The 26741-nt window shown below is 54.4% G+C and overlaps 1 protein-coding gene across 6 annotated transcripts in view; it reads left to right on the forward strand.

Moving 5' to 3' along the window:
- Nucleotides 1-26133, forward strand: part of CUX2 (cut like homeobox 2) — a 61913-nt gene extending 35780 nt beyond the window's left edge. For 3 of the 6 annotated variants that reach the window (XM_033075734.1, XM_033075735.2, XM_033075731.1), the window contains exons 2-19: nucleotides 8887-8965; nucleotides 13933-14073; nucleotides 14197-14305; nucleotides 15010-15086; nucleotides 15169-15235; nucleotides 15971-16019; nucleotides 16722-16826; nucleotides 17311-17505; nucleotides 17614-17672; nucleotides 17771-18018; nucleotides 18218-18853; nucleotides 19717-19818; nucleotides 20464-21239; nucleotides 21668-21827; nucleotides 22210-22479; nucleotides 22677-22865; nucleotides 22969-23242; nucleotides 23641-26133. In XM_033075734.1, coding sequence (XP_032931625.1) covers nucleotides 8887-8965; nucleotides 13933-14073; nucleotides 14197-14305; nucleotides 15010-15086; nucleotides 15169-15235; nucleotides 15971-16019; nucleotides 16722-16826; nucleotides 17311-17505; nucleotides 17614-17672; nucleotides 17771-18018; nucleotides 18218-18853; nucleotides 19717-19818; nucleotides 20464-21239; nucleotides 21668-21827; nucleotides 22210-22479; nucleotides 22677-22865; nucleotides 22969-23242; nucleotides 23641-24304 — 4200 coding nt within the window. In that variant the 3' untranslated portion in view covers nucleotides 24305-26133. Of the gene's footprint in view, nucleotides 1-8883; nucleotides 8966-9124; nucleotides 9337-13932; nucleotides 14074-14196; nucleotides 14306-15009; nucleotides 15087-15168; nucleotides 15236-15970; nucleotides 16020-16721; nucleotides 16827-17310; nucleotides 17506-17613; nucleotides 17673-17770; nucleotides 18019-18217; nucleotides 18854-19716; nucleotides 19819-20463; nucleotides 21240-21667; nucleotides 21828-22209; nucleotides 22480-22676; nucleotides 22866-22968; nucleotides 23243-23640 lie in introns of those variants that run through there. The other 3 variants (XM_033075732.1, XM_033075733.1, XM_033075736.1) reach the window with 3 other exon arrangements.
- The last annotated feature ends 608 nt before the right edge of the window (nucleotides 26134-26741 follow it).

Genomic DNA, 26741 nt, shown 5'->3' on the forward strand with positions numbered 1-26741 from the left:
CATTCCTGTGGTGTCATCCAGCCCCTCCTCAGCCGCTCCTGCGCTGCACCAGAGGCTGTTAAAAAGATGCTGAGTGCCGTTTTTCACTCCCTGCTTCTCTGTATACACACAGGACCCGGCTTTATCTGCTTTCTCGCCAATATTTTTTTATATAACGGTGAAATATTTATATTGTCCAATAAAAGGCAGTAACTTGCAATCTCGCGCAAATTCATCGGAGACCGGGAGCTTCGTTGTCTGAATTTTCCACCCGGCAGTGACCCCTGGTAATTGACTCCATACATCTTTGGCATCAGGGATTTACATACAGGGAAAGGGGTGATGGATGGCCGGGGTCACCCCCCTGCCCTGTGGCCTTGGCTGGCAGGGGACACTGCTGGCTCCCTGTGCTGGTTCCTGCCCCACATCCCATCCCGGCACAGCCAGGTGGGTTTTGGTGATGCCAGGGAGGGAAGAGCCAAATCCCTCATGATTCAGGCAGCCAGCACCCACGGTGCTGGGGTGCAAGGCTGGTTTGATGGGAGTTTTGAGGTTTTGCTGGGACATGAAAATGGAGCAAACTGCAGATCCTCCAGGGCAGGACTGGCTGCTGATCCTGGGGGAGGCAAATCCTTCCATGGCAAACCAAATTTGCCCCAGAAGTGCCCATTTTGGGAGCAGGACAGGCAGGTTGGGGACAGCTGGATCACCAGCAGCTGGAGCTTGGGGCACAGCTGAGCCCTGGCAGACACCTCCTGACCTTGGCCAGCGGCACCTCAGCCCCCAATTTATCAAAAAGCAATTAATGGCCACCCCCCACCCAGCTTTTACAGTGTCTGTCTCTTCCCACCGACTGCAGGGCAGTAATTAGAGTCTGTCTAATGAGGTTTCCATAGTGGGAATACATCCTCTCACCATATCTCCCCACCAGACAAAGCCTTTGCCACAATTTATGGTGCCAACCTAAGTTTTTCCCAGCTATTTTCACCGTGGTACAAGCTGGATAAGGACCAGGACATCCCCTGGGCTGTGGAATTCACCAAGCCAGCACCCAAGAGGTCTCTTCCCACCGCATCCACCTCGTCATTTTGATTCGATTTTATTTTTTCCCCTACATTCCACCGAAATTAAAAAGCCATCTATATCTTAAAAACCTTATTTATGAACACTTAAGCGTAAGTAAGTCATCGTTGGACGGCTTCCCTCCCTGCTGATGGATGGAATCTGGCACCGGGGTGGACCGGGAGGGAAATCTGGCAATACAATATGCTGTGCTTGACTATTTTGACACTCGGAGTGCGATGTTTTTTTTACAGTTACTGATGAGCTTATGGCACTGCTCCTTTTGGAGAAGCGAGGAGGAGGCTGGGGCTGAGAATATTGATTAGCGAGCTCCTGATTATCTCAACAACCCTCTCTGCTTGCCTTTTCTTTTGCAGGGAATACAGAATTCCTTCAATTATTCATGTGAACCCCCTTGTCGATACTGCCAGCGTGACACCGAGCAAAACTGGTCCTGGGGAATTGTATTCCTCAAATTCCAACTCCAGCCCTCCTAAACCCCCTTTATTTTATCCCCTCTTATTTTTTCTTGGGTTTTTTTTGTCCACCTTTTGTTTTTGTTTTGTTCCAGAAGGAGCTTCCTGGCTTTGGCGCTGGCGGGGGGAAAGTGCAGAATCTCATAAACATTTAATAGAACTCAGTTGGGAATTTAGGAAAAAATGTACCTGAGGTTCAGGAGATTTGCTGTTAGGGAATTAACTCGGCAGGATGGCGGATTTCCCTCCCCAGCAACGAGATTTTTTGGGAGCTGTAGATGTGAGTGATTAACAAAAGGGAAGTTAATTGGCCACAAAGGCAAATTTTAGCCCCTAACCTTAAGGTTTGGATATTTCTGGCTCTCACCACCTCTTTTGGGTGAGCAGAGCTGGGGGAAAGGGGCTTTTTGTGGGGTGCTGGATGCAGCATCCACCTGGATGCATCCCAGCAGCGCGGGAGGGAATTTTGGGTTTCGAGGCGTTTATAAAAAGCAAATGTTGAGCGTTCGGCGCGGAGCTGCTGGCACCCAGCTCGCAGCCCAGATGGGGGGAGATGGGTTGTTTGTTAGAAAAAATGAATTAAAAAAAGACGAGAAAAGGGGGAAAGAAAAAAAAGAGCAACTCGAAAATAGCTTTTCTTGGAGGCTGTGTGGGGAGGGGTGTTTCTACCAGCCTGGCTGGGTGGGAGGGAAAACTGGCAGCGTTAGAAGGGAATGCTCAAAGGAGAGCTGGGCGACAGGGGCACGGTCCTGGGGATGATCCCAGACCTTTCCCACCCTGTTGGCTTTTGGGGGGTTGAAATGGGAACAGAGATTGACTGGACAGAGCTTCCAGATAGGGCAAGGAGCCACCAGTGCTGGGAGGTGCCAGAAGGGGACAGGATGTGTCCGGGAGGTGCCAGGGTGTGGCCAGGAGATGCCAGGAGGTTTTCAGGAGTGACCAGGAAGCAGAGTGACACATCCAGGAGATGCCATGGCACAGGCAGGATCCTCTGGATGAGGTTGCAGTGGTGGATTTGAGGAGGAGTTGAGCCACAACATGGTCCCAGCCCATCATCCTACCAGGGAAGATTTCTCCATCCTGCCCCAGCTGCTCCACACCCATGTGAGCCTGGCTTTGGTCCCCAATGCTGCACTTCAGGACACCTCTTTCCTCCCTGGAAATTTGGTATTTTCTTCAGGGGCTGCTTCCCCTGCTCCTCTAATGTGCATGGATGGAAACCCCTGGAGAGCTGCTGATATTCTGAGCTCGCCAGCAGCGACACATTAGGATCTGTCATCTGCTGAGCATTACCTGGTTTTAAATCTGTCTCTTTGGAGCTACGGAACTGCATAGGAAAATATTAAAGTAAACAATAAGTGGATTTACACAAATGTGACTGATTTCCATATTTTTCATCACTTCATTTTATTACCGGGTTTACGGATATGCTCATTTATTTATAGGGCAATCCAGTATTGATTCATTCCGATGCACTGTGCATAAACACATAAAAGAGAGTGATAACAATAGGAATACATTTTCAGTCTTTTAAATACTGCATTTTTTCCAATAGTCTTCATTAGATCCGCTCCAGGAATATGAGCAATGTCCTTTGGGAAGCCTGGGCAGCCCCTCCACCCAAGTGGCTCTGGATTTATGGGGGTGTCAGGGAGAGCAGGATGCGATTCCCAGCGCAGCAGCAGCAGCTGCTTCCCCAGCTCTGCCACCTTCCTCCCGCCAGGCAGATTTTCCACAGGAGGTTTTGGGGGATTTTATCCCAAAAGGTGGATTCTGCTCCCCTGAGGTTGGGTTTCTGGGCTGCTGTGGTGCCAGGCAGTGCAGGGTGGACACCAGTGAGGTGCTGCTGCTCCTGGAGCCAGGCTTAAGGGGGCTCAGGGCTCTGTTTTCCCCTTTTCTCCCTCTTTTCCCTTCCCTTTTTTCCTTCCCTTTTTCCTTTTCCTTTTTCCCTTTCGTTTTTCACATTCCTTTTCCCCTTCCCTTTCCCCTTCCTTTCAATCTTTCTCTATTTTCCTCCTTTTTGTCTTTTTCTTATCTTCCCTCTTTTCTCTCTTCCTCCTTTTTCTTTTCTATTTCTTTTCTTTTTCCCCCTCTTTGTCCCTTGTTTCCTCTCTTTTCCCCCTTCTACCTTTTTCTCCCTTACCCCCTTTTTTCCCTTTCCCCCCTGTTTTCCTTTCCCCCCTCTTTTTTCTCATTTTTCTCTTTTCATGCTCTTTTTCCTATTTTTCAAATTTTTGAAAGCCTGCACCACTCCCATCCCTTATATTTCCTCCTCCAACCCCACTTTTCCCCTCTCCCCATGAATATTAACCAGGGAGAGCTGAGTGCAGGTGAAAAGGAGCCCATAAACTCGGGGTGATGGATGGCAAACATTCCCCCTCTGCTCCTTCCCCTAAATGGGAAGGAAAAAAGGGGAAAAAAGATAATTTTAAAATATTAACCTGGAGGGGTGTGGATGGGCTTGTTGGGCCCTTTCTCTCTCCTATTCCTGAATACATCTCTTAAATATTTTGGCTCTTTCATAATTTTTTTTTTTCCTCGAGGAAGGAGTAGCAGAACCAGGAGAAGAAATTAGAAACACAGAGGATAAACCCAGCTTTTATTTTTCCCCCCTCTTCAACTAAAGGGCAGCTCCTTTCTCTCCCCAAAAGCAGTTTAATGGCAACAGCTTGAGAGGGACAAAGTTTGAATATCCTTGTGCCGGAGAAAAGAGCAGAGCGAAAGCCCTGCTAATTACAAAAGTTGCTTTATGAAAGATAATTCAAAGCAATAATTTAGCAAACATAATCAAGTAGCGCAGATGGGGATTTTGATGAATAGTTTGCAACATGCAATTAGCAGCTCTTGCAGTTACATATCATTAACCCTCAGAGCACAAAAATTATTTTCTCATTATTAGATGAAAAGGTAAAATTAAGCTGACTAGACAGTAAAGGAACAAACTACAATTAATTACCTTCATTTATTACAGTCATTATTTTAAACTTATTTTTTTTTTACTCTGATAGATAGATGAAAACATCTAAATTAAAAGTTTTGTTCTGCTAAGTGGGAGGTGAAACTTTGTGATGCTCGGGGTGTGGGGCCAGCCTGGCTCCATCCCAGCTCCATCCCAAATCTGGGGATCAGTGGGAACCCCCTGATCACCCCCCATCATCCATGCCAGGGATGCAGAGCCTGAGCATCCCTGCCTGTCTCCCACACCAACCTGGATCACTGCTGTCATCCACACAGGGAGTTTTGCCTGTTTTTGCAGGAAAATATTTTCCCACAAGCACAATTTTTCAGATTTTTTTTTTTTTGTGGAAAATAATTATGGAGGGCTTGCAAGAAATCCAGCCTTGCTGGGAATTAACCTGCCCAGGTGGCACCTTCTCCTGGAGATGGTCAGAAATCAGCCTGTTCCTCGTTGGGTTGGATGTTGAAAACTTTGATTTCGGGATTTGTGTTGGTGGCAGATGGTTCGGAGCTGCCAACTGTCAGCAAACGCACTAAAAAAATAAATTCAGGGAAAAAGAATGGAGGGAGAAAAAAAAAAAAAGAAAGAAAGAAACAGCTCAAACAGGCAGTGAAAAAACATGGATTAAATTATGGTGGGGAGGGTTGAAATACTGAAATATTGAAATATTGAAATATTGAAATATTGAAATGTTAAAATATTTTCCCTGTCACTGATGTGAGGGCTCAGTCCATGAAATCCTGAGGGAAAGAACTTGGGCACCTTCTGAGCCAGCAGGGTCAGGATGATGTGGAAAAAAAGGGGGAAAAAATAACCTAATGAACTGAATGTTCTCTGTCTCTGCTCTCAAGAACTTTGCCAAAACGTCGTTGAACTTGTCAGGCAATATTACAACAAAATTAAGAACCAGCAGCAATTTTCTCTCATTCAGGATCCCGCTCTTTATAAAGTAAATTATTAATGCATTTTTTTTCTCTGTTAAGCAGTTATTTGCAGCAGTCTTGGTGTATTTCTCATTAGAAATAACATCATCTAAAGAACTTATATTGATTCTTCTTCCCCCCCCCTTTTTTTTTTTAATCTCTGAATCATGGACGTGAACAACATATTTCTGTGATGTTCCCTTTAACTAGAATTCTCAGGCTTTATTTTTATATTATTGATCTTTTTGACATGGATTGCTTTTTGGCCTTGTGAAAATCTTGGGAGCTGCTCCTGCCTTTGGAGGAATGGAGGGGGGCTGTGGGTTCTGGGTGGGTGTGATGGGTTTGGCTGGGGGTGCAGTGGGTTTGTGTGGGTTTGATGGGTCTGTGAAGGGTTTGTGTGTGTCTCTGATGGATCTGTGGGGGTGTGGGATGAAGCTGTGGGTGCACAATGGCTCTGTGCACACGTGTGGTGCATTTAAGGACTTGGTTGGACACGGGGGCACCAAAGGACCCCAACACGCGTCTGGTTCCTCGTGGTGGTCCAGCCCCATCACCCACAGCTCTCCCAGGACAGTGGCTCCTCCAATCTCCCCCTCCTTGCCACCCTCTCTCTCTCCCCAATTTCTTTACCCATCAGCAAAAAAACACCCAAGGAAAGCAGCGAACGCTTGAATTAATTTTTTTTCATCACTTTTCTCCAGCATTTGGGGTCTCATTGCCTCTTTCTCCCCCCTCCCAACAGCTGTTCCTCGATGCTGAAAAAGAGCTCATTTGTGGTTTACTGCCACCAGTATTTAGATGGAAATAACCCACTACTTAAGCTGCACTTGATCTGGTGGATGTAAGAATAAACTCTCCGCCGGTGCGACGCAAATCCCGCGCCTCTGGAGCGGGGATGCTCCGACACTCCGAGCTCGGGAGGAGGACCGGCTGCGCCGGGGGAGTTTTACCATTTTGTCAGTCAATTATAATAATATTTCTGCTTCCAAATGTTTAAAAAGTTGGCTTTGGAAGGTATAATCATGGCACAGAGGCCAGCCTGACAATAGTAATTAATTAGGCTATTACGCATTCTGCAGTGATAATTGCTTTGCTGGAAAGTCACCAGCCATGAAAAGGACCCGGCGCGTAAATGTAATTTATCAGACGGCGGCGATCCCGTCCCACCTTGAGCCCGTGGATGCTGCTGAGGGAGATGGAGAGGGGGAAAAAATGGGAATTAGGAGTAGCTGGATGTGTAATGGAGAGGCAGAGTTTGTTCAGAGCGGGCACTGAGGGCAGAGGGTTTGTGTCCCTGGTGGGCATCGTGGTGATGGGGAGAACGGGAGTGGTGCCATCCTGACCCCACTGAACCAGGGCTGCTTCCAGGGACATTCAGCTCCCTCATTTTTAGCTGTTCTCTCTTCTTTTTAGCATGTTGTCCTCTTGGGTGTGGATGCAGGGTTTGGTTCTGCCTGAAGAAAGTGAGAATTTAGGTGTTTTAGTTATAAGACCTTGATTTTAAGGCTGATGTGGGCTTTTCCCAGGTGTTTATTCAGCTCTGTGTGAGGAATTACAGCAGTTTCACTGTTGGGTGAGCCATCCCTGTGTGGGACTCAGAGCTGCTCCAGCAGGAATCTCCTCTGACATTTGAGTGAATTATCTCCCATCCAGAAAAGATCACTGAAAACGTTGAATATCTCTTTTCTACTGACATTTCCTAGAAGTTTAGTGGGACTCTGGAAGAACCAAGTGGGTTCCTGGCTCACCATCCTGCCAGGTGCCCACTCTGGTGGTGCCCTGGCACTGACAGGGGCTGGAATGTGCTGGAGCCCAGCTCAGGGGATACTGCAGGGGATGTTCCCTCCCCACACTGGGGGTGCTCAGACCCTCAGGGATTGCTGAGGAGAGGGAAAGGCTCCCTTTGTCTCTACCATGTGACATGAGGAATGAAATGCAGTGCAGACAGTTTGATTTGGAGTCTGGGCCAGTTCTTTGCCCTTGGCATGGGTTAGGGGTGCACAGGGTGATGGAGAGGGGATGAAGAACATTTGGGCTGGATCTTTGCTCTGCACTCCTTGGCTGATGCCAGCTCAGGGGAGATGAAGCTCTTCAGAGCAGCTGAAGCAGATCCAGGCATCCCCATGTCTGCCTCTGCTCCCCTCCTGTGCATTCCAAAGGGTTTGGGAATGGGGAGGTCACACAGGGCTGATGCCATGAGCAGCCCCAGCACCCCTGTGGCCCCACATCCCTACAGATCCCCTATCAGGGCTCACCCCACCAGCAGATTCAGCAGGCACAGCTCTGTCCTGCTGCACCACACGGGCACTGCTGGCTCCTGGCTGCCTCCTCCCTCCTTTCCCCTCTTCACTATTATTATTTTAAAGCACCCTGAAGCCAAGCATTTTTGCAGAACGCTGAAGAAAAGCCCCCAAATTCCTCCTCTGCTGGAACCGCGGTGCTGAGAAAGTAGGTTTGTGTACGAGCCGCTATAAAAAGCCCAGCTTATACAATTTTAACAATAGAAAAATGATCTTTGTGCTCCAGTGCCTGCGAGCTCTGGAGGAGAAGGCAGCTTGCTCAGGTGGCTGCTGGATTACAAATGAGCCGTTTGCTTTGGGTTGGAATGACGAGCGATGGCAATCCGGGCTGGTGGGGTGAGCCAGGAGCTCTGCTGGCATGGAGGAGGGAAAAATGCTCTGGTGTGGGAGCTGCCACTGGACTGAGGCCCAAAGTTCAGGCTTTGTTTCATAATTAGCCCATCCGTGGCTTAAGAGCAATTTAATTGATTATTTCCCTGCCACAACAGTGTGTCTGCTGGGTGGGCACCTCTTCTTCCATCACCTGCTGGTGTCAGTGCCCAGTCTGGCTCTAGCTGGATGTTTTCCAGCTGGGAATGAGTCACTTCCATCCTTGTGCCCTCGTGCCCCTCTGGTGCCCCATCCCATCCACTCTGGGTGGGGCTGGATGTGAGGGGTAACCGAGGGGACCTGGTGGGCAGCAGCCTCTGCCCCGAGGTGTCATTGCCTTGAAAAATTAAAGAGAGTAAATGATTCATGCTCATAAATGTTGGATGGGGACACGCAGCAGATTAATGTTGTTGGGTTATTGGGATGTGGCTGGTGTGAGTGGCACCAGCACCCCGATGGCCAAGGGGGAAGGGGACAGGAGGACATGTCCCAGTCCTGGTGTGAGCATCACCTCCACCCCCAGCACCGTCCCGGGACAGACGCTGGGGAAGGCTCCGGATCCGGCCCGGCAGGCAAAACAACGGGCAGGCTTCTTTATTTCTTATTTAAGCGCCGACATTAAATTATAATTTTCATTTACTCAGAGCACATCAATGATTTAGGGCGACGTGACATGGCAGCGGCACGAGGAGTTTAGCCACAGGCAGCGAGCGGCTGTGGGGGCACGGAGCCGGCTGCGGCGGCACCGATCCCGCTGGCTCGCCCGGTTCCTCCCTCCAAGCCCATCCCTGACCCCTTTATCCCTCTCCCCGCAGGTGATTGCACTTAGTAAGAGAAGCAAGGAGGCTGAGACGGCTTTCCTGAGCGTTTACAAGCAATTGCTCGAAGCTCCAGGTAAGCAGCGCGGTGGCGACCTGGCTGCCTAACGAGTCGCGTGCCGGTGCCCAGAGGAGCCAGCGAGGACCCCGGCACGGCTGGCACCACCCCTGGCACGGCTGGCACCACCCCTGGCACGGCTGGTACCGTCCCCAGCACGGCTGGTACCGTCCCCAGCACGGCTGGCACCGTCCCCGGCACGGCTGGCGTCGCCGACCGCGGCCGGCGCATGGTGCTCTGGAGATCCCAGCCGAAGAGAGGAGAGGAAGCAGCTTTTGCCATCGCTGTGTTTCAGCCCCTGAGCCAAATGCATCTTGACATTAGGAAAGGAATACATTTGCTCAGCCCGTGTAGTAACACTGCGGCTATTCCCACTTGTCTGTTTGACGGTAAGTTGACCGAAGCGGCCGAGCCACGCAGCACGAGCCACGGGCACATCCTTCCTCTGTCACCCTGTGCCGTCCTGGGAGGGGGAAACTGAGGCACAGGGCAGCCCTGAGGTTTGTGTTGGCAGAGCTGCTCCTAGGGAGAGGTGAGGAGCTGGGAGCCCCCTCCTGCTGCTCCCCACTTTGGGGGGGTTCGTGTGCGCCAGGCACGGAGCGTCCCCCGGCACGTCGGGGACTGAGAGCTGCAAACGGCTGAAGACGCGCGGAAAGGCTCCTGCAGGGCCACTAATTCATTTTCCAGACATTTAGGAATAACAAAATGTTTTAATGATTTCTTAGGGGAATTAGGGAGACGTATTTTTGTCCTCATTAAATTTTCTCCTGTGCTACGAGAACCAAATGTCAGCTTGGTTTCCAGAACCTAGTTATCTTCCCTCCCCACCTCCCCACGCTCACCCGCCGGCTCCTCCCGCCTGCACATGGATGCACACCCCCAAAATTGCTTCCCTGTGCTCTCTGCACTCCTTTCTCTGCTCTCCCTTGCTCCCCTCCTGCCCCTCAAATCCTCCTCCCACGGTTCATCCCCGTCTGTTCCATGTCCACATGTCTCTCGACAGGCAAACTCTTTGTGGAATACTTTCCAAGCGCCACATAAGTCCTGATTCGACATTTTTTGCTTTGAATGGCTGCTGTCAACACAAATCTCTGGCAGAGACTGTAACAGAGCCTGATTGCTCAGCAAGTATTTTGATAAGTGAGCTGGCTGTGTGTCTGTAATTACGGGAGAAAACCGTAAATCTTTTGGATATTGTTCACACAGATGTGGCGTGAAGGGAAGGGGGGGAAGCAGTAAAATGTGTTAAAAGCATAATTAATGTCATTGTTGTTGGGGATGATTTGATTTAAGGCTGACTTTGAGTCGTGTAGGGCGCTGGTGGATGTGTTTGAGCAGGTTGGGATGGGGTGGCAGAGGAGAGGCCACCGTGGTGGAGAGGTGACAACACTGTGGAGGTGCTGTGGGTGTGCCATGGGTGACCTGTGCTCCTCCTGGAGCCAGGCAGCAGCAGCACGGAGCGTGGGCTGGGTGGAATGGCCCTGGCACTGGGATTTGCTGGTGATCCCCAGGGATACAGGTGCTCCCTGGAGCTGTGCCTGCTCAGGAGAAGGTGAGGAGCACTCAGAACTGCCACTTCCCTCTTAGTGAGCGTCCAAAGGAGGGCATGGAGATGGTGAAGGGTCAGGAGGAGGAGGAGCCGTGTGAGGAGCAGCTGGGGGCACGGGCAGGAGACTGAGGAGAGCCCTCATCCCGATCCAGAGCATCCTCACGGGGGGCAGTGCAGGGACAGCTCTGATCTCTGCTCTGCTCTCTGTGAGCAGGGATAGCACCCAGGGAATGGCTGGAGCTGTGTCAGGGAGGTTTAGGTTGGATATCAGGGAAAGATTCTTCCCCAGAGGGTGCTGGGCACAGCCCTGGCTCCCCAGGGAATGCTCAAGGCTGCCAGAACTCCAGGAGCATTTGGACACCACTCCCTGGGGTGCACAGAGTGGGATTGTTGGGGTGTCTGTGCAGGGCCAGGGGTTGGACTCCTGGATCCTTGTGGTCCCTTCCAACTCAGGATATTTCGTGATCCTGCTGCTGGTGCCACTAAAGGACGGCCAATGACGCCAGCTAGTGGTGGCACTTACACATGTATTTATTTAATTTATTAATATGTATAAACTGTATATATAGTGGGTATGGGGTGATAGATGAGTGTGCCAGGACAGGGACTCACTGTTTGCCAGGGGAGCTGGCTGTGCCACAATGAGTGATGCTGCACCATGGCCCCAGAGTGTGCAGTGCCCTCAGCTCCTGTTCAGGCACACATATCCCTCCCTGTCACCCATCTGTGCTGCTGGCAGTGTCAGCTCTAATCTGTCCCAGTGATCCATGGAGCCAGGGACTGCACCCACAGCCGGGGGTGGCATTTCCCGGTGTGTGGGCAGTGTGGCATTAGCTCAGTGTAGTTATTCCAGCTGGGAATTTGGCATCTGCACTGTCCTGGCTGTTGCAAAGGTTTGCTCTTGCCTTCCCAAAACTCAGCTCATCCCAGGCTGGCAGCTCCAAACAGGGAACAGCACAAGGGGGCACCACCCCAGCTGTATCTCACCAGCAGGGCTGCACCTCATGGGAAGGAAAACGCTGATCTGAGGAAAATCCCTGGTGCTTTATCACCCAGACTCATTTTTCCCATGTTATTTCTCATCTTGGAGGCAGGAGGAGTTGCTGCTGTGGATGGAATAGGGCCTGTCCCAGTGTTTATCTCCATGGAGGCAGCTCACAGGCTGGCACAGAGCCTCCTGCAGCACCCCCAGGGCTGGGGAGTGCAGGGGGACCCCGGCAGCCCCCGGAGTGCAGGGTTTAATTATCCACATCCTTATCTCCACTCAGGTACTTACAGGGGTTATTAATGGCTGCTTGGGGCTGTGCTGCATCGCTGCCATCCCGCACCTTTGGGTGGGGAGCCAGCCTGTGGGATGTGGGATGCTGAGCTGAGACATGCCAGGAGCTGAAGGATGCCATCAACATCCCAGGAGGGTCCCAGCTGGAGCCAAGTCCCTGTTTCAGTGCCAAAGCCAGCAGCATTCAGATGCTCATGGCCAGAATCCGGCACAAACCTCTTGTTCCATCCATTCACGGGGTCTTTTCCAGCAGAAAGAAGGGATAACATTCCCTGTGGAGGAGGATGCTTTTGGCCTGGCAGTCACTAATCCTGTGTGGTGGGTGCTGTAGGGTGTGATCTTTTACCCTTGGATGCCTGCCACGCATCCATGCTGTACAGTAGCATGCCCAACTCCATCCCACTTCCCTGTTTGTCTAACTTTTTGACCCTTGAGAATTAAAATCTATTTTCTTTCCTCTTCTTTTCCACGAAAAAAAAACCACAACAAAAAAAAAACCCCAAACCTATATTAACCTGGCTCAATAGGAGGCATTTTCTTGAACTTATTAAAAAATCCAGACTTGTAAATTAATTTGTTCATGTTGTACAATGGCAGTGCAGATGGACTCATTAGCATGCACACAACAAATAATTATAGATGAATTTTTAGCTGGCCTGCTTAATGGGCTTGCTGGGTTAATTATGTCAATGTATAATTACATCAGCCCTGGGAGACATAATGGCACACCCCGCTGAGCAGACACTAGCTAATGATGGTGTAATGCTGACAGAGGGAAGACGGACGGCTCCGGATGCACCTGCTTACCTCGGCACAAACCTCCATTGTCTGTGCCCAAACCAGCCCTGCCGGAGCCACCGCTGCCGTGGGTGCCACGTGCCGGGAGGTGATGGCCCTGTGCCCCCTGCCCGTCCCTCGGGGCTGCCAGTTCCAGGGGTATTCCCATGGCACCTGGAATGGCAGGATTGTGGGGTGTCCCCGTGGTACTGGAATGGCAGGATTGGGGGGTGTTCCCATGGCACCTGGAATGGCAGGATTCAGGATGTCCCCATGATACTGGAATGGCAGGATTGGGGGGTGTCCCCATGGCTGCTGGAAAGGCAGGATTCAGGATGTCCCCATGATACTGGAATGGCAGGATTGGGAATGTCCCCATGGCACCTGGAATGGCAGGATTCAGGATGTCCCCATGGTACTGGAATGGCAGGATTGGGAGTGTCCCCATGGTACTGGAATGGCAGGGTTGGGGGGTGTCCCCATGGTACTGGAATGGCAGGATTTGGGGGTGTCCCCATGGTACTGGAATGGCAGCACCCAGGACATCCCCACAGCTGCTAGAAAAGCAGGACTCAGAGTATCCCCACGGCTCCTGGAATGGCAAGATTCAGGATATCCACACGGTTCCTAGAAAGGCAGGACAGGACCTGACATGTCCCCATGGCTGCTAGAAAGGCAGGGCTCAGGATGTCCTGATGGCTCCTGGAACGGCAGGATTCAGGATATCCACACAGTTCCTGGAAAGGCAGGACTCAGGATGTCTCCACAGCTCCTAGAAAGGCAGGACAGGACCTGGCATGTCCCCATGGCTGCTAGAAAGGCAGGGCTCAGGATATCCCTATGGCTGCTAGAAAAGCAGGACTCAGGATGTCCCGATGACTCCTGGAATGGCAGGATTCAGGATATCCACACAGTTCCTGGAATGGCAGGATTGGGGGGTATCCCCATGGCTGCTAGAAAGGCAGGACAGGACCTGGCATGTCCCCAATGGCTACTAGAAAAGCAGGATTCAGGATATCCCTATGGCTGCTAGAAAAGCAGGACTCGGGATGTCCTGATGACTCCTGGAACGGCAGGATTCAGGATATCCCTACAGCTCGTAGAAAGGCAGGACTCAGGATGTCCCCATGGCTGCTAGAAAGGCAGGACAGGACCTGGCATGTCCCCACGGCTCCTAGAAAAGCAAGTCTCAGGATGTCCCCATGGCTCCTAGAAAGGCAGGATTCAGGATGTCCCGATGACTCCTGGAATAGCAGGACCTGGCGTGTCCCCAGGGCTTTGGGAAAGGCAGCCCTCGGGGTGTCCCCATGGCACGGGCAGGTGGCAGAGGACCCTTGGAGGGCCATCCCTGCTGCTCACCGCCCACCCCCCATCCCGCAGACCCCGCTCCTGTGCTGGAGGCTGCCCGGAGCCTGGAGGATCGGCTGCAGCAGCTCCAGCGCCTCGAGCCCGAGCCGCCGCCGCCGCTCAAGGATCTCAGCCGGCCCTGGAAGAAGCACCCGGAGCTCGCCAGCACCAAAGGTACCCGCCGGGGAAGGGTGGCAGCTCTGAGCATCCCTGGAATGCAGGGTGTGTCCCAGGAGCTGTCCCCTGGCCACACCGCTGCTGTCCCCTCCGCAGCCGTGTGACTGTGTCCCCCCGCAGAGCGCAGGGAGGGGAAATCGCCCGCGGCCGAGCCCCCGCTCCCCGGCATCGACGGCAAAGCGCCGGGCACCGAGACCTCGCTGCACAGAAATGAGGCAGACAAGCAAAAGTACGTGAGTGCCGGGCTTTGGGGTGGGTTTGGGGCGCTGTGAGGACGCGTGGCTCTGTCTCCGTTCCTGTTTGTCAGACTCTCCCAGTGTCCGTCTGTCTGTCCATCCCCAGTCCCAGGTGGTTTTGGGGAAGCAGCCCCGGGACAGGTCCCTCCTGTTGTCCCCTTGTGCAGTATCCCATGGCTTTTCTCGGGCTAATGGATTGAATCCAAGGCGCTGATGATCCTCATTAGATGACCTTTTAATTTGGAGGCTCCCGGCCTTCTCGGTGCCTTCATTGTTATTCCTTAACACGCTGCGCCGGGAAACAAATGAGGAATCTTTAAACCCTAAATTGCAGATCTCTGCGAGTAAGTTCCTGGCAAGTGCAGGCTATAAATAATGCAGAATAACTTTTCCCTGATTGCTTCCCCCTCCTCCAGTTAATTACAGGTGGGGGTGGGCTGCCATGCCCCCCTCAGAAGGGTTTCACCCTCAGGGATCAGGGACCATTTTCAACCCAAAGTGAATTTTTTTACACTTGGGGCGATAAACCCCTTAACACCGGTGGGCAACACGACCTGAACGCACGCTGGTATCCACTGGTGGGTCCTTCCTTCAGTCAGTGATGGAGTGGAGGAGGCTGTGAGGGGTCTCTGTGTGATTTTTGGGGCTGTGGGGTTGGCACAGCCCCTGGTCCATCCCTGGTGCCCGTCTCTCGCAGGGGCCTGCAGGAAGCTCAGGTCACCTTGGCCGCTCGGCTGGGGGAGGCAGAGGAGAAGATCAAAGTTCTCCACGCAGGTAGTGGGGCTGGGACAGGGGCTGCTGACCATGAAGGGTGAAGCTCCCACCCCACAGCTCACCCTCCTCTTCATCTTGCCAGCGCTGAAGGCCACCCAGACGGAGCTGCTGGAGCTGCGCTGTAAATACGACGAGGAGGCAGCGTCCAAGTAAGTTCCCAGCAGGGCTGGGTTGTGCTCAAAGCTGAGCTTTGAGCCACTTTTGGCAGCACTGGGACATCTCTGTGGTACTACTTGAGGAGCTGAGATACTTCAAGCCACTGCAGGAACATCCTGGGCTGTAGTGTCACCAAAACTGCAAGAAAAACAGGAACTCTCCAACAACATTTTATAAGTGTTGGAGAACCAAGGAATTACTTTATTCTGGCCAGGATGTGCAACAGAAATTATTTCATCCACTCATGCCTGGGTTGTGCAGTGAAAAATTCAATCACACATGGTTCTTTACCAGACCTTTCACATATTTGTAGATAAAAGACCCACAGAAATTCACATTCTTTGGTTTCAAATGACACAATTCTTAGCATTCGATCGCCCATTAATCCCTTCACCTTCGATGCTAATTTGGTCCTCATCCTTTGGTTCTCTTACTGATCTTTTCTCAGACCAGGTGTCTCTGACTCACCAGGGGGGAAATGTTTGTTAATGTTCGCTTATCTCCTGTTTATCTCCCGGCTACTCCCAATTCTTCCCCTGTGAACAGAGTCTTTTGAAGAGAAACTTCCATTTCCCTCACCCCGGGCAAAGGCAAACAAACCCTTGACTAAAGTTACAAAAAAATTTTGAAAGTCTTACCATTTCCAACAGCGGGATCCTTATCTCTAAACATCCTGCCCGTGTTCTGGGCTGTGTCTGTGCCTCCACACCTCTTGTTTTCTGTCACAGGGCAGATGAAGTCGCCATGATCATGACCAACCTTGAAAAAGCCAACCAGGTGAGCCAGGAGCTGACTTTGCAGGAGCTGGTGGGGTTGGCCCTGCAGAGCCCTGGGTGCTGCATGCACCCCGAGCATCTGTGTGGCCTGGAAGTCTGTCCCCAAAAATGATAAGGGGTTGACAGGCACGAGGATTGGGAATCCCCACAAAGGAGAGCTCAGGTTTCCTCCCCCTGGTGGGACCCCCTGCCTGTGTGTGGGGTCAAGGGTGTGTTTGGGATTCTGCCAGGCTCCATTTGGCTGCTGGAGCTGGCACTTGTCACCTCCAGCCTCTCATAGGTGTTCTAGGGCACAACTCACACTGTTCTGTGTCAGATTCCAGTGTAATCCCTCTCGGTCCTGTCCATTCCTCCTAATTAATTTTATTTAATTCTGAAAATGTAGCTACAAATAAATGCATGTGGATAATAAAAGAGGTCTGAAGAACAATTTGTATAAACAAAACCATCTTTTTGGGTGGAAAAAAAACCTGTTATCCTGGAGATGGTCTGCAGCCAGTACCCAAGGATTGGGACCAGGAACCGTTTTAGGAAATGGGGACCTTAAATACATGGGGGGAGCTTAAATACCTGAACTGGGCTTATGATGCTGGAGGCAGGAGTGGGATGCTCAGGAGAGGCACAGCCTGGGGCAGATCCTGGGCCCTGTGTGGGTGGGATGAGCTGCAGTGCCAGGTCTGATTCCTGCTCTGTTCTCTTGCAGCGGGCGGAGGCGGCGCAGAGGGAAGTGGAGAGTTTGCGGGAGCAGCTGGCGGCCGTCAACAGCTCCCTGCGCCTGGCCTGCTGCTCCCCGACGGGAACCACGGGGGTGAGAGCATCCCTGGGGGACCAGGAGCATCCTCTGGGGGCCAGGAGCATCCTCTGGGGACCAGGAACAACCCTAGGGCCAGCAGCACCCCACTGCAGCTGGCAGCATCTGTCACAACCACAGCATCCCACTGCACCTGGGAGCACCCCACTGATGCAGGAGCACCTTTTTGTGTTTGGGAGCACCCACCGTGTTGGGGAGCATGCTCAAAATTCCCAAGGAGTGTTTCCACCCTGAGGTGGTGGTGCTGGCTCTGTCCTTCAGCCTGCCACGGGGAAGAGAACCCCCAGAGCACCAAAATGCACCTGGGAGACCTTTAAGGGCAGAAGGAAGGTCTGTCCCTCCCCAGGGCTCTGTCACCAGGGTCCCAGTGCACCAGGCTGAGCCCTGGCTCACCTGCTTGCTATGGGGACATGTCCAGTGGGGAGGGTGGCCCTTGTCCCTGTGTTGGATGGCCGGGAGCTGACAGTGTCCCCTCTCCCAGCAGGACAAAGTGAACTATTCCATGTGCTCAGGGTCGAGGCTGGAGGCAGCTCTGGCTGCCAAGGACCGGGAGATCCTGCGGCTCCTGAAGGACGTCCAGCACCTCCAGAGCTCGCTGCAGGAGCTGGAGGAGTCCTCTGCCAACCAGATTGCCGAGCTGGAGGGGCAGCTGGCCGCCAAGAACGAGGCCATTGAGGTGCGCCCAGGGGGGCTTGGGGCGTGCTGGGCATGGGGGACGCGGGTCTGGCCGTGCTGGGTGTCCACCAGGATCTGGCTGCAAGGACTCCCCTCCTCTGCTCCACAGAAGCTGGAGGAGAAGCTCCAGGCACAGGCAGACTACGAGGAGATCAAAACAGAGCTGAGGTATGGCTTGAGCAGCACCCATGGCTGCCTCGCACCCGCGGCGCGCTCCCACAGCCGTGACACTCGGCCACCATGTCACCTCCTTGTCTCCCTCCCAGCATCCTGAAGGCGATGAAGGTGGCCTCTGCTGGCTGCAGCCTCCCCCAGGCAAGTGCTGTGGCACGTCCCGAGGCGCTGGCCGGGCTGTGCCAGCCCTGCCGACAGTGCCTCCGCCGCCTGTCCCCATCTCGGCTTGGCTCCTTGCAGAGCATCTCGAAGGCGGAGGAGGCCCTGCTGCTGGGGAAGGAGGCTTTCTACCCCTCCCAGAAGTACCTGCTGGAGAAGCCCAGCATGCTGGCCAGCACTGGTAGGGATCCTGGATTTTGTGGCATCCCGCTGGGAATATCCATGGGAATGTGGGTGGCAAGGACGGATCCTGCCCTGGCTGTGGTGGGATGGGGGAAGGACAGAGGGTGGGGAAACTGAGGCAGGGAGGCTGCAGGGCTGTGCCAGAGCCGTGGCCAGGGGGACTCTAGTGTGTCTCCCTCTCTCTCCTTCATCTCTAGAGGAGGATCACTCCGAAGACGAGTCGGGGAAGGATTCACTGGGCATGGAGCAGCCGTACCCATCCCCCCACCACGCCCCTGCTGACGACCCCGCCTCCCCCTCTCCCCTCCCGCCACTGCCTGGCCCCGGCATGGTCCCCGATGGTCCCCGGACTTTCTCTGTGTCCCCCTTCCCGGGGGGCGAGCGGCATTCAGGGGACCCCAAGGCCCCCCACCTCCCTCTGCCCAGCTACAAGAGCGAGAGCAGCAGCGGGGGACCCCCCTTCCCCTCCTCCTTCTTCGGGGCCAAAAGCAGCACCGTGCACCCCATCCCTGTGCCAGCCACCAGTGCCACCAGCCCGCCCGGCGAGCCCTGCGAGGGCAGCGCCGGCAGCTCCGCCGAGGAGGAGCAGCTGGACACGGCCGAAATCGCCTTCCAGGTGAAGGAGCAGCTGCTGAAGCACAACATCGGGCAGAGGGTCTTCGGGCACTACGTGCTGGGGCTGTCCCAGGGCTCTGTCAGCGAGATCCTGGCACGGCCCAAGCCCTGGCACAAGCTGACGGTGAAGGGCAAGGAGCCGTTCATCAAGATGAAGCAGTTCCTCTCCGACGAGCAGAACGTGCTGGCCCTGAGGACTATCCAGGTGCGCCAGAGAGGTGAGTGGTTGGGGCGGCCCTGGCCAGCGAGTCCTGTCCTGGAATGCTGCAGCATTCCCTCTCAGTGCACCCCAGTTCACCCTGGCAGCACCCTGGGATGTCCCATGCCATGGCAGGGGTGGTCATCAGAGTGTGGCACCCCAGGATTTTCCCTGGTGGGATGAGCCCTGGCAAATGGCAGCAATTAACAACAACCCATGGCTCTGGAAGCTGCATCCCTGGATGTGCTTTACTCATTTATTCTGACAAGTGCCATTTAATTATTCATTAGGCTGTTCTGTGCTGTATGAATCGATGTGCTCGGGAATATTTCGTTAAAATAATGAAGTTTTAGAGCTGCAGAACCTTGGCGCGGTGTTGGCACTGCTGTGGAGTGGTGACTCCCATCTCTGGGGACAGTGGCTGATGGTGACATCTCAGCAGTGGCAGCTGGTCACTCAAGTCCCCTTGGTGGCACCAGGAGTGGACAATGCACACCCTTGGTCCATGCACCTGCTGGTTGCAGCCTGGAGGGCTCTGATTTATCCCCTGGATCTGATCCATCATTAACACTTCTCCTGCACAGCCAGGAGGGCTCAGTGCCAGGGGTGGGGACATGTCCCTGTGCCCGTGTCTCTGCTCCTGGTGGGGAGAGGATGCCCTGGGTGAGCAGGATGGTGGGAGATGCCAGAGGCAGGAGCTGCAGCCAGGGCTACCAGGGCTCCCTGTGCGCTGGTAGCGACTAATCAGGAGTGACATTTGTCTTCAAACCAGCATCCCTAAAAATAACCGAACATGAGGAGCAGTAAACACTTCCTGACATACAAGTGGAGCTTGTAAAACCAGCCCTGGTGACAAAGCTGTTATCCTGCCTCTTTGATCAGGTAGCATCACGCCGCGGATCAGGACACCGGAGACCGGCTCCGACGACGCCATCAAAAGCATCCTGGAGCAGGCAAAAAAGGAGATTGAGTCTCAGAAGGGAGGTAGGTGCTGCCATGGGGGTGGCTCCAGGGATGACTGAGTCCCTGCTCTGCCCCAAGTGCCAGTGGGTGGATGCTCTGTGGATGTGTGGATGTGGATCCCATCCAAAAATCGGGGGTTTTTTTGGGGAGTGTTCCACCCATTGACATTCATGGAGAAATATCATGTGGGGTGGAAGAGTTCCCGTGCAGCAGAGTTCAGATTTGGGCTTTCAGAAACTTTGGATGCACTCTTTTCCTTCCCCCTGCCCCAAACCAGATGATTAAATGAGTATTCAGGATCCATCTGGCACGAGGAATCATTAAAGCAGCTGCTCTCGCAGTCAATTACAAGAAATGAAATACATTAAAACAGGTAGTCTGCTGAGAAAGCAGAATCCCAGAGAATTAAATTAGATGGGAACGGTGGAAAAACAGGCAGGGAAAACAAACATGTTTGTCTATCGCATTGTTGGTAATGGGATTTATTTTGCAATCATCAAAAAAGAAGTTGGCTTTGAGTCGGGCTGTTGAAACTTTTGCTTTGTGGACGCTGCTGGTCCAAACCAGATCGGGATAAACCACTTTTCTCCCACACTTTGAATTGTGACCACGCAGCAAACAACGCATGCTGCTCCTCGGGGCTGCCCTCACCCCTTTTCTGTGCAGGGGAGCCCAAAACGCCGTCGGCATCGCAGGCAGTGGCCAACGGGGCGGGCGGCAGCAGCTCGGAGGATGCCATCAAGAGCATCCTGGAGCAGGCGCGGCGGGAGATGCAGGCGCAGCAGCAGGCGCTGCTGGACATGGAGTCGGGGGCCAGCGGACACGGGGGGGATGTGGCACCTGCCGAGCGCTCCACGCTGGCCACCGTGAGCCAGAACATCGCCCCTGCCTACGTGAAGCAGGAGGAGGGCAGCGGGGCCAGCCCCGGCCCGCCGCAGACGCCGCTGGCCGTGCTGTCCCCCGCCGCCTTTGTGCAGAGCATCATCCGCAAGGTGAAGTCGGAGATCGGCGACGCCGGCTCTTACTTCGACCAGCACTGGGCGTCGGAGCGGAGCCTGCTCAGCCGGCCCTACACCTCCGTGTCGCCTTCGCTGTCCTCCTCCTCCTCGAGCTACTCCAGCATGGCCAATGGCCGGGGCTGGCCGCGGGGCGAGCCCGGCGAGGGTGGCACCAACGAGGACGAGCTGCAGGCGGCGGAGGAGGAGCCCCCGCGGCTGTCGGAGATGAAGGCGGAGGGAGCGGGCGCGGAGCCGGCGGCTGGTGGGCGTCTGTCCTACTACCCCACGTACGTGCCACGGACCCTGAAGCCGACGGTGCCACCGCTGACGCCGGAGCAGTATGAGATGTACATGTACAGGGAGGTGGACACGCTGGAGCTGACCCGGCAGGTCAAGGAGAAGTTGGCCAAGAACGGCATCTGCCAGAGGATTTTCGGAGAGAAGGTACCAGCCTGGAGAAGGGGGGTCTGGTGTCTGCTCTGCTCCATGACCCAGAGCCTGGGGCTCATTGATGGCTTTCATCAGCTCCTTCTTTTCCCTGGTGTGCTTCCCCTTGGAGGACTCTGAGTCTCAGGGTCTGACCCAGCCCCAGTCTCCCTGACTACTGGTCAGTGGCACTTTCCACCAGGAATACCCAGTCCCCTGAGCAGAGCCCTTTGGGGACCAGCCTCCCAGCCCACTGGGTATCCCAGGGGGACCCACAATCAGCACCCATGGCAGGGGACAGAGGGTCCAGACATTCTGTGGGGCAGTGGGTGGCAGTGGGTGGCATCCTGCTCCCCCTCCCCTGACACAGGGGTAGAGGGCAGCAGCTTCCCAGCACCAGGGGAGTGCACTCCACCTTCAGTGGGTGACACCTGCATGGTGCCCAGGTGCTGGGACTGTCCCAGGGCAGTGTGAGTGACATGCTGTCACGGCCCAAACCGTGGAGCAAGCTGACACAGAAGGGTCGTGAGCCTTTCATCCGCATGCAGCTCTGGCTGACAGACCAGCTGGGCCAAGGGATCAGCCAGCAGCCCACACCCTCCCAGGGTAAGTGACATCATTGTCCCCATGTGCCATCAGTGTCCCCCACACTTCTGTGTCCATCCCCTGCATCCCAGTGAGTTTGTCCTGCTCCCACCCCAGCACTGGGAAGAGCTGTTCCTGCCAACTCCTACACCAACACCCTGGGAAGCCCCTTTCATCCCCAACCCTTCATTTAAACCAAGACTAAAAGGAAAGCCAGATTTTTTGTATTACACTGGTGACATTTTCTCTAATTATTCCACCACCACCTCCTGCTTTGCTGTAGCCATTGGAGAAGCTTGACTGGTATCCCTCTTCTCCAGAGGGCAAAGCCGCAGGCGTCCCCCAAATGCCCCCGCTGCTCCTGCACTGTCCCCTCCTGCTGACCCCTCTGTGTGTCACACAGCCAGCCCGGTGGAACCCCAGCCGTCCCCCTCGCCGCCCCCCAGCCCTGCTGAGCACGACAAGGGCTGCCAGGAGCCTCTCACCCTGGCCTTGGAGAGCAGCAAGGAAAACCAGCAGCCCGAGAGCCGCTCGACGCCTGCGCTGGGTGGGAAGGCGTATCCCAACAGCCAGGGGCCCGTGGGCATCCAGGAGATTGTGGCCATGTCCCCCGAGCTGGACACCTACTCCATCACCAAGAAGGTCAAGGAGGTCTTGACGGACAACAATTTAGGTGTGTACCCTCTCTCTGCTGGTAAAGCTGCATGGATCCAGCACCCCAATTCCTGTAGATGCCACCCCCTCCCCGATGTTTTTCATGGGAATTCCAGGAGGATGCTGGCTGGGAAATGGGGTGCACCTGCTCTGCAGGGGGACTGCAGCGCCCGTCCCGCTCTGCCCCTCTAACCACCTCTGCTTCTCCTCCGCCAGGCCAGCGGCTGTTTGGGGAGAGCATCCTGGGCCTGACGCAGGGCTCGGTGTCCGATCTCCTCTCCAGGCCCAAGCCGTGGCACAAGCTGAGCCTGAAGGGGAGGGAGCCCTTCGTCCGGATGCAGCTCTGGCTCAACGACCCCCACAACGTGGAGAAGCTGCGCGACATGAAGAAGCTGGAGAAGAAGGGTGAGGGATGGGGTGACACGGCCCTGCTGGGTGTGGGGTGCTGCCCAAGGGGGGGTCCTGGGCTGGGGGGTGAGTGGTGCCAGCTGGGTGTCCTGTCCTGCAGCCTACCTGAAGCGCCGGTACGGGCTGATGAGCGCCGGCTCGGACAGCGAGTCCCCCAGCGCCCGCTCCGAGTGCGCCAGCCCCAGCGCGCCGCCGCAGGACCTCAGCCTGCTCCAGATCAAGAAGCCACGCGTGGTGCTGGCACCAGAGGAGAAGGAAGCCCTAAAGAAAGCCTACCAGCTGGAGCCATACCCCTCCCAGCAGACCATCGAGCTGCTCTCCTTCCAGCTCAACCTCAAGACCAACACCGTCATCAATTGGTTCCACAACTACAGGTATGGGCGCTCCCTGGTTTTGGGGACTGATGGTGACACCAGAGAGGGGGTGTCACTGTTGCCCTTCCAGCCTTCCCCTAGATGGGAGGTGCAGACCCACAGGAGGTCCCCAGGTGCACCCCAGGCTGGTGGGTGGTGTTGGCTACCTTGCCCAAGTCATGCTGAGCATCTGTAGAAGTTTCCATGCTCACACCCACCTGCTGACCCCAGAGCAGGAGCTCTGTAGAGGGGGAGGGAATGTTTTATGGAGGCTGCTGGAGCACAGGCTCCATCCCCACAGCACCCAGCCCTGGGGAGCAGCGCAGGTTTTTCATCCCTAAGTGGTACTGTAGATGGAGATGTGCAGTGACCATGGCAATGAGTGGTTGTTGCCACCCCTCCATGGTTGTGTCCCGCAGGTCACGGATGCGCCGAGAGATGCTGGTGGAGGGCGCTCAGGACAACGACACGGACCCAGAGCAGAGCGGTGGCACAGCCATCCCCGGGCGCCGGGCCCCCCACAGCCCCGACTCGGACACCGAGGATCACAAACCCGTGCTGGTGGGGGGCGAGCCCCCCTGCGCCGCCGTGCCCGTGAAGGTGAAGGAGGAGCAGGGGGATCCTGGCGGCTGGAGCCGCCGGCGGGACTCGCGCAACCCGGCCGGAGCGGCCGAAGGGACCGGGCCTCCCCAGGAGGAGCGGGGGGCAGCCCCCCACGCCGCCGCCCCCAGCGCCGGCAGCCTCCCGCGGCGGGGAGGCCGCGCCGGTGCCACCGCTGGGGGACCGCCACCGCCGGCACCGCCGCATCCCGACAGCTCCCAGTCCTCCGCGGGCTCGTCCCGTTGCAGCTTGGTGGTGTCCCCAACATCACCCTCGGCAGCTTCCTCGCCCGGCCTCACCGGCTCAGCCTCACCAGGACCATCCTCTGCCGGGCCGGTCTCGCCGGCGCTTCCCCCGGCTCCCGGCCCCCGGCTCAGCACCAGCGTCCAGCGGCGCCACGAGAAGATGGCCAACCTCAACAACATCATCCACCGCCTGGAGCGGGCTGCCAACCGAGAGGAGGCCCTCGAGTGGGAGTTCTGAACCCCCCCTCCACCCTAAATATATATATACACCCCCCACACATATATATATATTTTGATAAATGCAGTGTGCACCGAGAGGTGACGAGTGGCCGGCGCCACGGAAGAGGAACGCCCGTGGAAAAGAGGGGAACCCCCTCTGTGGAGCTGCCCCATCCCCTCTGGCTTTGTTTTAAATGTGAAAAACTGGGAACAATTTTAGAAAAGAAAAACAAAAAAAAAAACCAAACAAAAAAATATTTATAGACCTCTTTTAGATATTTTAATAAAAGGATACTTTGGAATTTATTAACAGCTTAAGCTGCTTTGATATTAAAGATAGCTATAAAATCAAGATGATGTAGCAGTTGTGTCATTAAATGTACACTGAAGTCTTGTAGTTTGCCACTGGATGAGATTAAAAACAAATAAACAAAAAAAAAAAACCAAACAAAAACAATCCAACCCACAGAAAAGACTTTTTGAGCAAAGCCATCAAGAAGCACTATGAGACTGACCAAATTTAAGAAACTTTTGCAGTTTTCACCCCTGTCTGTAAGACACTGCATCGCTTCTGCCCCAGCCAGAGACTGCATCCTAGTCCCTGAAGACTCTAAAGCCCCTGATGCCATCGAGTATGTATTTAGTTCTGGTGGTTTATGTTTTTGGAAGCCTTTGTAACACAGAATGTCCCGTGCGGTTGTATATGTTGTAGAAATGTCTGCAATAGCCTTCTGGAACAAGATGTAGCATGGTCCCAACGCCGTCCCTCGCGCTTCCTGCAGCCGCCGGCAGCTCCCATCCGGCACGGTGCAGCTCGTGCCAGCTCCCAAAGGAAGAGAGAAAATGAGGCAAAAGCAAAGAAAGCAACCTGAGTTTGGGATTTTGGGAGTGGGATGGGAAAATGTCCGTGATGGTACCATGGACACCCACGGCATCCCGGTTCCATTTGGGGAGGAAAAAGATGGAGCCTCCGAGCTTTGGCCCTGCTTGAGGTGAGCACCCAAAAATCGTGAGCCACACACTCACAGGCTGAGCCCTGCTCAGGGCTGCTCCAGCATCACAGCAGCTCTTGGGGCTGAAGCACTTTTTTAGGGAGAGTGCCTGGGCAGGAGGAGCATCCCCTTCCCACAGCCATGTCCCCAGGTGGTGGATGTCAGTGATGGGCTCTGGGATGTCACATCAGGCTCCTGCCCTAAGTTGGGCAAAGCACCACTGAGCTTTGGCTTTCCAGGACTGATCCTGTGCAGATGCAGGAGCTCAGTGGTGGCACCATCCCGGTGCTGTCCCTGTCACCTCCCTGACCCCACCACCTCCAGCTAACAAAATGCCTTTAAACGCTGTGCAGTGCCCCACACTGGGCTGCTCTGTCCCACAGGGCAGCAGCCATCACCCACCAAGGCCCTGCCAGGCTCCCAGGCGATGCATTGACTGATTTTCCACTGTAGATTTTTATCAGAATAGAAGGTATTTTTATACTCGGGTGGTAGTGGATGAGCAATGCTGAGTGAGGGCACAGCTCTCCTTGCCTGCCTCCCCTGCCCTGGCGAGCCCCAGGGTGCCCATGGCTGCTCTGCCACTGTGCTGTGGAAGGTGGAAGTGTGAGCACTGACTGCCTGCTCCGTTGTGTGCTAGAGGGAGCTTTAGTGGAATGGGATTTGAGGAAGCACTTGGGATAGTCCTGAGCACGGCAATCCTGTTGTATGAAAGCCAGCGGGACACACCGGTCACGTTTTTGTTAGGCTCATGTTCTGTACTTCAAAAGTTTCTATGAGATCGATGAACTTTGTTTAACAATTTTGAAAGGAACAAGTTCTGTAAAGAGCCACTAAATACAGAAGTTGGATACGACTCTGGCCTTGGGGTGTGTTTTGTTTGGAGGTGATGGAATGGGAACTCCTCTCACACTGTCTCAGTGACTGGGAGATTAAAAAGAGGATGTTGGGTTAGTCCAGCTCAGAGTATGATCTGCCCCATTAAATTCCTGTGCTTATCCCTGCTGCAGGTTTGCTCCTGCCCCTAAGGTAGCTCAGAACCCTCCAGAGTGAGTTTCAACTTGGTTTATGATAAAATCATAATTTCCTGGAATGGTTTGGGTTAGAAGAGACCATAAGGATCATCTTATTCCAACCCTCTGCCATGGACAGGGACACCTTCTACTAGACCAGGTTGCCCAAAGCCCTGTCCAGCCTGGCACCATGCCCCAGCACGGCTCTCGTTCGGAGCCGATCATCGCTGGGCGAGTCGGCAGCTTCTGACACAAGACAGGGCTGTTTGTGTCTGATGAATTAATAAATCCATATGTTGCATATCTGTTTGAGCTTGTTTGTCAGATAACACGTTGAGAAGGACTTATTTCTGATGGATATCTGAACGTCTGGAGAAGCTGGGCCAGCTGCCATGGAAACCAGAATCTTCCCCTGCAGCGAAGGACGGAGCTGCGTGAACCATCTGGGTGC

Source organism: Catharus ustulatus, chromosome 18, assembly GCF_009819885.2.
Source record: "Catharus ustulatus isolate bCatUst1 chromosome 18, bCatUst1.pri.v2, whole genome shotgun sequence".
Lineage (NCBI taxonomy): Eukaryota > Metazoa > Chordata > Aves > Passeriformes > Turdidae > Catharus > Catharus ustulatus.